Genomic DNA, 9,432 nt, shown 5'->3' with positions numbered 1-9,432 from the left:
AGAAAATTGATCACAGGTAGGTTACTGAGAGGCATAAGATATGTAGATAAGTTGAAAATATGTGGTCTAAAAAATATGTGGACCTCGGATTTTCTCATAATTATACTATACCAGAAATATTGAAAACAAAAATTACATCAAAAACACATAAAGCAATCTATAAGTGATAGAAAAAAAGAAAATAACCACCACATAAGTTAATATATTTCTATATTTGCCCTCTTCAGGCTGTCCTCACTGTGACCCTCGAAGGATATTCATGTGTATATCGTATGTCATATTCAATGGATGGATAAATGAATTTCTGTATTCTTGTATCAACTTATTTTTGGTCAAATAGAAAAAGCACCATATATACAATTGCATTTTTACATGTTAAGATTTACATTTCCAGTTTACTGTGTTGTTTTTACTATTTCCATTGTTGTTTATTGTAGTGTTATCAATAGTGCTGTTGTTCTGTGTTTATCTGTATGCTTACATTTGACAATCACTTTTGTTGCTATCAAAAAATTTTGGGGCATTGAGGGGCAAAAAAAAAAAAGCACATAAAATGTGTAAAAGGCCTGCAAGAAATAAAACAGGTGCAATTAAAATCAAAACGAGGTACTGAACAGCGCTTTTGTCAGTTGCAGTAAGTTAATTTTAAGATATTTAGGGCCATTATTATTTAAATTTAAGACCCACATGATTCTAATAAAGAGAAGGGAAAAAAGAAATGAACATTTTAAAAATACAATGTGACTAAAAATGTGTCCTCATTTTTATTATTTCACTTGTGTTATTTATTTATTTATTTATTTTTGCCACTGTCTTTTTTTTTTTGTTCTGTATTTGCTTTTATTTCAGTTTTGTTTTGGTTTCAATTTTAGGCCTTGGGAAATCTTCAAATGGCCAGATATTATTTAACAGATTCAAACATCAATTAAATAAGCTAACAAATAATCTGAGTCCATAAGGCAACTACAAAAACCAACAAAATGCCTAGATAATATGTAGTTTTGAAGTGAAAGAAATTTGCCATAATTGATGAAAAAGAAAACATTTCAATAGATAATTGACTAGTTATACGATGTACGGCTGAGAACATTGTCTGGTGGCATTTTTAAAGTCTGAAACTTACCTCGATTCTGTGAGTACTTTGCTGATAATAAATTTGGCCACCGCCGTTTGTTTTTGTAAAAGAAGAAGAAAAAGACTTGTAACGTTCTTTGCTATCATTTGGTTTCCCAAATGCAAAAGGTTTTCGTTTATCTGCTTTATGAACATTTAAAAGAAAATTTTTAATTCAAGATTTCAAGGTCTTCCATCAAGCATGGCACAAACAGGTCACAAAGGTAGAAAATTTCTAAAGCTTGTAATTCAACTGTTCCAGATAATAACATATATCAAAAAAATATGTGAATTTTTTTTTTCATTTAAATGAACTATTTAAAAGATGTGGGGAATTATACAGCAATCCCTGCTATCTGTGCAGCTTCAGTGTAAACTTCATCTGCCTGTTTCTTGTATCTCTGTGATAACTCTTTAGCCCTTCTCACTTCCTTGATATTCTCTTCCAGGTTGTCATTCAGTCTCCCTTGTTCTTGGTAAGTTTCTGCTGCTCCCTTCACTTGCTCAACCATTTGACTGTTGCTCCGGAGCAGCCAGTCTATAAGCTGTAGGAGTTTGGCACCCTTTGAGACAGTGGCTTTAGCGCTGCCTGAAATACCCCTAAACTCATTCTGGACTCTCTGCAGACTTGGAGGCAGTGGTTCCTCCTCAGTTTCTCCCTCTGGGCCCACAGGATCCAATATGAGAGAGAAGTCATAGCCCTTCATCTTCAAAGACACCCTGTATGTAGTCTCTGATGACAGAAAGGTGGACAGAAATTAAATCAACCAACAGAAAAAAGGACCACCTGCTTATCATGCTGCTTTAAACAAAAATGGTTTGCTGCTCACCCTGCTCCTTCCTTATCGTCCCTATGCACTCAGCAAAAGCCAGGTTATCAACGTCTGTACTGTCGCAGCTCTGTTTCAACTTTCTGATGTGTCCAACCAGGGCTTCGTAGTGTTCCTGCTGCTCATTGAATATCTCTGCCATGTCAGTAAATCTCTGATCCAACTCTGGCACATTCACCCGTCTCATCACCAGCTTTCCACTCCTTTTCACTGTCGGCGCATCTGGACATCGCACAAAAGACACAAAGACAGCAGGCAAAAAGAAAAGCATGAAGTAGAAGGAGATTCTGGAATTCGTACAACATTTCAGTGCAGATGTGACACGCAGACATGGTTTACCATTGTGAGCTGAGGGCGGCCGTCTGGCTGATTCAGCTTCAGTCACTTCAGATGGAGATCCAGGCTGCAACAAAGGCTGCCTCTGAAACAAGAGAGAGAGTCCTCTCATATTTATACACACACAGTGTTGGCCTCGTTTAATTAATCCCCAGTAAAGATGTGTTAAGAGATTTAAAATATATATTTTATTGCTGTAGCATAGCCTTATGCTGAACATTTTAGAAAACTCCAACAATTAATATTAAATACACTTCAAGTGTATTTAAATCAGTGGAAAAATCAGTGCAAAAAAATGTCGTGTTTTTAACAAACTCACCAGTAGCAAAAAAAAAAAAAAAGTTAGTGTCATATAGTGCTAATCTTTACCAAAGATGTCAATAAATGTGCCTGATACTGTAACAATTGAGCAAAACAATAAGAACAGCAAAATCTTTTATCGTGCTTCAAATACAAAAGAAGTTGAGATATAAAGGGAGTTTTGTTTACAGCCTCTCAACCAAAATAAAAATAAAAATCATCTTCTATAAACCTACATAGACGTGCTATATAGTTCTACAAATAACACGTTCGAGAAAACTACTGAAGCTAGACAGATCTCTCCATTTGTTTCATTTTACCCGCGAGAAGGTATAGAAACCTCGGTGCGATGTACCGACAGCATACCTCGCCGAGACTGTCGCTGGAGACGCAGCAACAGCAGAGGAGACGGAGCATTTTCACCAGCTTAGTGTCCTTTAGCTTGTTTTTAGGTCACTTATTGTGTTGTTGAAGTTTTTGTCGTCCACATTCCACATGACGTCAATGTCACGCGGGCCATGAAAAAAAAAAAAAAATCTTCCGTGCTACGCTTGAACGTTGTGACAAAGGTGTGATAAAGCTCGACAGGGGCAACTACAGGTGAGCGTCAGGTGACGCACACACGCACACAATGTAAAAGCACTGAAGGCCTGATACCTGCATTTGCACCGACGGATATGTGACTACCAAAATGGCAGTCTATTCCAAACTGTTACGTGGTTGCATTTCATGGATTTTATTGGTAAATGTAGCTAAATTTATACAATTAATAAACTTGAAAAAGAAAAACACAAAATAAATACACAGACACAGCCACAACAAACAAATTTAATCGTCATACAAACAATTAGGTCCCAAACGGTAAAGAAAATGTAAGAATTTCTTTAAACAACTGCTTTGTCCAATACGGAAACTGTTACAAGAACGTACCAACCAAATGTTGCCCCTATCAGTTATCAATAACTGAAGCTGTTTTAAAAAAAACAACCCGCATCTGTGAAAATCAGAGTTGGATGAGGACTCACGTTTATTTGATTACTTTGTGAAGAAATGTTTTCCAAAGCTTCCTCTTAAAAGTTGCACTATTTTTTTTTCACGTCAACAATTTAGGAGGCTCTCTAAGGGCAGTAATCTTTAACTTTTTAAAATTTAAACGTCTGTATATAATTCTATTTCAATTATCACACAAATATTTGTTGTTCTTATTAAACTCGACCGAAGGGGGGCAGCATAATGCCTTCTCTGGAACTTCTATGCAGCCTCGGGGATGGAGAAGAAGACGTCAAAAGAGGGGAGATGCGAAGCTAAGCTGAACACTATCTTACTAAATTAATGTTCAGTTTCCCATAAGTGTCTAGTTTCTGTCCTAGTCACCCCATTAAGAAAAGTGACATCTGACATTCGTTTTTAAATGTAAAAATTGAAAAAAAGTTGTTGTCTTTGTTAGCACGAACAACGCTACTGGTTGCTGAGCGACAACAAAAGCCACACACCGCTGGCAGTGAGCCTACTATTGCTTTGCGTGAACTAGTCGGTCAAATACCTGCCTGACATGACGGGCGTAGCGTCTCCGGAAAAGGCAGCAAGCTCCAAGAAGAAAAGCGAGAGGAAGGGTGCCTCCAAAGAAGAGTACAGGCAGCTGTCCGGCATCATGGCAGGCATGAACATTCTGAGAAAGCAGGTGCAAAGATTTGTTTTAAACTGGCTTTAAATGGGAGATGTGTCTGTTCAATATATGTTACCACCCAATTGTGTTTGGTGTTTACCTCCAGGGTACACTCTGTGATGTGACCCTGGTGGTTCAGGGGAAACACTTTCCTGCCCACAGAGTGGTCCTCGCTGCTGCCAGCCACTTCTTCAGCCTCATGTTCACCAGTAAACATCACACACGGACACATACAAAAAAAATGTTCATGTTGAGATGGATGGTTTTCAAAGAGTGGCAAAAAATGAACAAATCTCAGATTCTGCACCACATCGTTGTAAATTATGTTTAAAGCTGCAAACAAGATTTTTTCTGTAAGATCACTCAAATTTACTTTAAATATAGATTGTCATATGGTTAGTGTGATTCCTGTGTAAATATGCACAAGAAGCAACATTTCCATATTTCCATTTTTCTTTCTTTCTTAAATGCACCTTTTAAAAATGTTGTGCATTTTTAAACCCTCCAATGAAAGTCTATGCTTAGTACATCTAATTTATAAAAAACACAATGTTCGGTTTGGTTTTCTTTTGCATTACTTACTTTCTCGTCCAGCCAGAATGATGGAATCAATGTCTCATGAGGTGGAACTGAGGAGTGCTGAGCCTGAGATCATTGAGCTGTTGATTGAATTCATTTACACAGCAAGGTAAGGTTCTGCCATAAAATGTCTTGTCTTGCTTTGTCATATACTGTATATGTAGTTTGCGGTTCCCTTTCAGTCGATCCACTCAGTACAACACACATAGAGATATAACGCCCCCACATGGCCTTATTTAAGACACCTTTAATCACACCTGTTGGACAATGATGGGTGATAATGGGTGGCAGGCCCCACCTGGATATAAATAACCTATCATCACTGATGGCTCTAAAAGGGATTTGATATCTCAAAAGAAATGGCATAACATTGCTTGAAGGACCTGCATAAACAAACAGGGGGGCACTCATTCACCTGCCTTGCTGGAGCTATGTGTTGCACCTCGTTCCTCTTCTTTAGGGAACAGTGGTTATATTCATAACATAACATTTTATTAAAATAAGTCGAAATGTTTCTAAATGAGGTTTATGTTCTGCGACATTTTTGTGTGTTTTTGTTTCCCCTCGTGCCAAGTGACACGTCTTTGTGTGTCAGAATCTCTGTGAACAGCACCAACGTTCAGTCGTTGCTGGATGCAGCCAACCAGTACCAGATTGAGCCCGTGAAGAAGATGTGTGTGGAGTTTCTTAAAGGACAGATCGACGCCACAAACTGCCTGGGTACATGCTTGAAATACAAACCCAGTTCCAACAAATTACAGAGATTAGTTGTATTTACTAGTTTCTCTTTCTGTCCTTCCGCAGGTATCTCAGCCTTAGCAGACTGTATGGACTGTCCTGAGCTGAAGGCCGCAGCAGAGGACTTTTTCCAGCTCCACTTTACAGAAGTCTATAAACTGGATGAGTTCTTGCAGCTGGATGTTACACAGCTCACATATTTGCTCCACCAGGACAAGCTCACTGTTCGTGCTGAGGCTCAGGTACGCACAAATTCAATTTGTATATTGAACGTGGTAACTTTGTTTTACTGATGTGCTTTTTTTCGTACCTTTGTGTTTAGATTTATGACGCGGCAGTGCGCTGGCTGAAATATGACGTGTGCAACAGAAAGCAGTACATGGTGGAGGTGCTGGGGTGTGTTCGCTTCCCTCTGGTTTCCAAAGCCTTCCTGTCAAAGACCGTGCAGGCAGAGCCGCTCATCCAGGACAACCCACAGTGCCTCAAGATGGTCATCAGTGAGTAGGAAGAAAACGGGTTTGCTGTGCATATTAGTAATCTTGTTAAAAGAAATCATGAATTATAGATTATAAAATCTCATAAGAGGTAAACTAATGAACATTTACATTAAGATAAGCATTTTATTCAGAAGAATAACTTTGGTTGACATCAGCATCCCACTTCTTTTCTCCAAGGTGGGATGCGTTACCATCTATTGTCTCTGGAGGACCGAGAAGACCTGGGAGAGAGCAGCCGGCCACGGCGCAAGAAGCACGACTATCGCATCGCCTTGTTTGGAGGCTCGCAGCCTCAATCCTGCCGCTACTTCAACCCCAAGGTATTAGGGATATATATGAAAACACATCTGAGCACGAGTGCTATGATGTTGGTGCAGAAGCATTTGCTAGGTACATCCTTCAAATCATTTGAGCATCTCTATAAAATTATGTTTCTTGAAGTGTGGTGAAGTGTCTGTGTTTTCCATGCAGGACTCCACCTGGACAGACATCCGCTGCCCCTTTGAGAAACGCCGCGATGCCACCGCCGTCTTCTGGGACAACGTGGTGTACATCCTGGGGGGCTCACAGCTGTTCCCTATCAAGCGAATGGACTGCTACAATGTTCTGAAAGACAGCTGGTATTCCAAGCTAGGTCCACCCACTCCACGCGACAGCCTGGCCGCTTGTGCTTCTCAGGGCAAGATCTACACATCGGGCGGATCAGAAGTGGGTAAGCATTAAGATCCCAGATAAAAACCTTTCAGACGTTAAGACTGAGTTATTTTTATTTCTACTAATGGGGATGCAGACAGTAAAATGCTGTGGTTTAGTTGAAGTTGTTGTATGTGTGAGGTTTGTGGTCATTGGATTTCAGCATTGTTTGAATGTGTGCGTCTGCAGGCAGCTCAGTTTTGGACCTTTTTGAATGTTACGACACAAGGACAGAATCATGGCAGGTGAAGACCAGCATGCTGTTGGCCCGCTGCAGCCACGGCTCCGTTGAAGCCAACGGACTCATTTATGTTTGTGGAGGAACGGTGGGCAATAACGTCTCTGGGAGGATCCTCAACAACTGTGAGGTGTACGACCCCGGCACACAGCAGTGAGTACAGTGTGACTGAGAATGGATAGGGAGTGTGGTGAAAATATTAAATTAATCAGTGACAGTGAAGCTCTGAGAGTTTAGTGAGGTTTAATTAATTGCTGGTAAAAGGAGAGGATCGCCCCACAACACAGAGAGTTGTGCAGCGGGCCAAGACTGGATCTGCTTAACCTTCATATGTTTGACACAAACAAAGATCATGTCATCCAAGTTCAATCCAAAGATTGTGTAAGGCTGTAATAAACCCACTTTGTGCAGTAAAAAGAAGATTGCTAAATTTCTTTCAGAGGGGGAGGGAAATTTCCATGACTGTCTTTGTAGTCGGTGGAAAAACTAAGTATCCAAATGTGCTTGATTAACTCAACTTCCCTATAAAAAACAGAGGGTTTAGAACCATGGACTGCTTTCTCCTGATAATGTGGCTCAAAATTAGTTTATTCCTCCTTAATTTATGTTTATTCTGAGGTTAACAGGGTGGATGATTTACACCTTCGTTTTTATCTGTCTAACATGAATTGGTTAAATCGGATGTGATAGTTTGCCCACAGACACAACAGACTGACATTTTGGCATACTCCTACAAATATGTGCAGATGTTTCCCTTAATTCATGTAAATTTTAGATATTTACTTTATTTTATTCATATAACAGCGCAAATAATTAGTGGGTCAAATTCCATTAGTTTACTAATCAGTTACAATTACTGCTTCCTCATATCTATAAATCTTGGCAGCAGAAAGAGCAGTTAGTCAGTAGAGTTTGATATAGCAGTAAATTAGACCTCCATTAGGTTCAAAGGCAATGCATACTCTGAACACAGATAATTATGCTTTTACTAGAGGTGGCAAGAACAAAGTTCTTTCTGGCCAGGTCATTTGTTATGTCACAAAAACTCCTGTGAAGTCCTTAAAAGTCACTTTTATCGCAGCATCTGTAAATAACAGTTGTCAAACATTGCACCATAAAAATGTCTCCTCAGACAGTGTGTCAAGAAAAATCTCTACGAACAGAATGACAACCATTTTGTTCTTGCAGCCCTGGGAGAGAGAAGGTGTTTCAAGTGTTTGAAAATTACATTTGAATCACATTTAAAAAGTACATCCTACAAAAACTATAATTTAACTTGATGCAGAGTAGACTTGAGGATTTTTTTATTTATCCAGTACACTTCAGAAAGGCTTTCTGAAACCAGTAGCTCTTAGAATAAAACAAGCAGCTGTTGTCCAGCTGGTAACTATTTTCTCCTAAACCCTAATTGCACATTTCAGATGGCGAGAGCTGTGTGGGATGAGAGAGGCCAGGAAGAACCATGGACTGGTGGTTGTCAACAACAGGATCTATGCTGTGGGAGGACAGGGGCCTTTGGGTAACTGCGACCACCACAGGGACCAGTACGGATTGGTAAACTGTACATCAGGGCAGCTGCTATACAAGGATGTTTTTGTGTTCTTGAAGGTGGACTAGATTCAGTGGAATATTATGACATTGCCAGCAACGAGTGGCGAGCTGCCTCACCAATGCCATGGAGGGGCGTGACGGTAAAGTGTGCAGCTGTTGGTGATGCAATCTATGTGCTGGCAGGCTTCCAGGGGGTGGGACGGCTTGGGCACGTCCTGGAGTACCACACTGAAACCGACAGGTTGGTATTTTAGCTTGCTTTCCAGAAATTCTAACTACTGTTTAAGTTTTCTTTTTGTTTGCTCTGAGATTTATGCGTGAAAGCACGACTCGATTATCTTTATTTCGAAGCAGCCACATATGCACATTTCTATCTTGGATTTTTCAGATCCTTAATTGATTCAAATCGTACTCATCTATTTCTGCTGTCAGGTGGGTGACGTGCAGCAAAGTGCGAGCGTTCCCCGTCACCAGCTGCCTGATCTGTGTGGTCGACACGTGTGGAGTGAACGAAGATGAAGATACGGACCTCATAGACTCTCAGCCGCATGCCGCGTCCTCTTCCTCAGCCCCAACCTCATCCCCCTCATAGTAAAAGCATCTTATCTAGTGTATTTTAATTTTCGGATGTATGTTTACAGTTTTGAAAGAAACCGATTTGACTCACAAAATGCAGTGTTTTTCTTTTTTTTGTTGTTTTTTCCCCAGAAAGATCCTGCTTTGATAGCTCACTATTGTAAGAATGTTCTCTTACAGACATGTTTTTACTACATTATTTAATCTTTAACTTATATTCACTTTAAAACTGCAGTTGTTTTTATGTTACATGTTGCATTTTTCTTTTATTTCAACCAAAAGCTTTAGTGCCACCTTAATGCTTTATAAATAATA

The 9,432-nt window shown here is 39.7% G+C and overlaps 2 protein-coding genes across 3 annotated transcripts; one reads left to right on the top strand and one right to left on the bottom strand.

Annotated features, from left to right (window-relative positions):
- Positions 1 to 800: 800 nt before the first annotated feature.
- LOC116731515 (uncharacterized) lies at positions 801 to 3,123 on the bottom strand. The gene is made up of 4 exons (XM_032581308.1): positions 2,946 to 3,123; positions 2,283 to 2,364; positions 1,944 to 2,165; positions 801 to 1,846 (listed from the first exon to the last, which is right to left on the bottom strand). The coding sequence occupies exons 1-4, from the start codon at positions 2,994 to 2,996 to the stop codon at positions 1,449 to 1,451; spliced, it is 753 nt and encodes a 250-aa protein (XP_032437199.1). The 5' UTR covers positions 2,997 to 3,123; the 3' UTR covers positions 801 to 1,448.
- A 702-nt stretch (positions 3,124 to 3,825) lies between these two features.
- Positions 3,826 to 9,340, top strand: klhl7 (kelch-like family member 7). Of its 2 annotated transcripts, none has more exons than XM_032581306.1 (12): positions 3,826 to 4,260; positions 4,352 to 4,454; positions 4,840 to 4,933; positions 5,399 to 5,544; positions 5,629 to 5,804; positions 5,885 to 6,059; positions 6,237 to 6,379; positions 6,531 to 6,771; positions 6,942 to 7,143; positions 8,412 to 8,509; positions 8,599 to 8,782; positions 8,974 to 9,340. In XM_032581306.1, exons 1-12 carry the CDS (start codon positions 4,132 to 4,134, stop codon positions 9,131 to 9,133), a joined length of 1,851 nt encoding a protein of 616 aa, XP_032437197.1. In that variant the 5' UTR covers positions 3,826 to 4,131; the 3' UTR covers positions 9,134 to 9,340. The 2 variants fall into 2 exon arrangements, with proteins under 2 accessions (XP_032437197.1, XP_032437198.1); XM_032581307.1 differs by having other exon boundaries at positions 3,827 to 4,260; positions 5,420 to 5,544.
- Positions 9,341 to 9,432: the final 92 nt, after the last annotated feature.

This window comes from Xiphophorus hellerii, chromosome 13, assembly GCF_003331165.1.
Source record: "Xiphophorus hellerii strain 12219 chromosome 13, Xiphophorus_hellerii-4.1, whole genome shotgun sequence".
Lineage (NCBI taxonomy): Eukaryota > Metazoa > Chordata > Actinopteri > Cyprinodontiformes > Poeciliidae > Xiphophorus > Xiphophorus hellerii.
Note: the sequence above shows the minus strand (reverse complement) of the source record. Positions and strands in the feature narration are given on the sequence as shown.

Excerpts from the sequence above, each read along its gene's own strand:
- LOC116731515 (XM_032581308.1), bottom strand. The coding sequence starts at position 2,996 with ATGCTCCGTCTCCTCTGCTGTTGCTGCGTCTCCAGCGACAGTCTCGGC. Across the intron at positions 2,365-2,945 it reads CCAGCGACAGTCTCGGCGAG|AGGCAGCCTTTGTTGCAGCC; the intron begins GTATGCTGTCGG and ends CTCTTGTTTCAG. Across the intron at positions 1,847-1,943 it reads GACGATAAGGAAGGAGCAGG|AGACTACATACAGGGTGTCT; the intron begins GTGAGCAGCAAA and ends TTCTGTCATCAG.
- klhl7 (XM_032581306.1), top strand. The coding sequence starts at position 4,132 with ATGACGGGCGTAGCGTCTCCGGAAAAGGCAGCAAGCTCCAAGAAGAAA. Across the intron at positions 4,455-4,839 it reads CTTCAGCCTCATGTTCACCA|CCAGAATGATGGAATCAATG; the intron begins GTAAACATCACA and ends TTTCTCGTCCAG. Across the intron at positions 6,772-6,941 it reads ATCGGGCGGATCAGAAGTGG|GCAGCTCAGTTTTGGACCTT; the intron begins GTAAGCATTAAG and ends GTGCGTCTGCAG.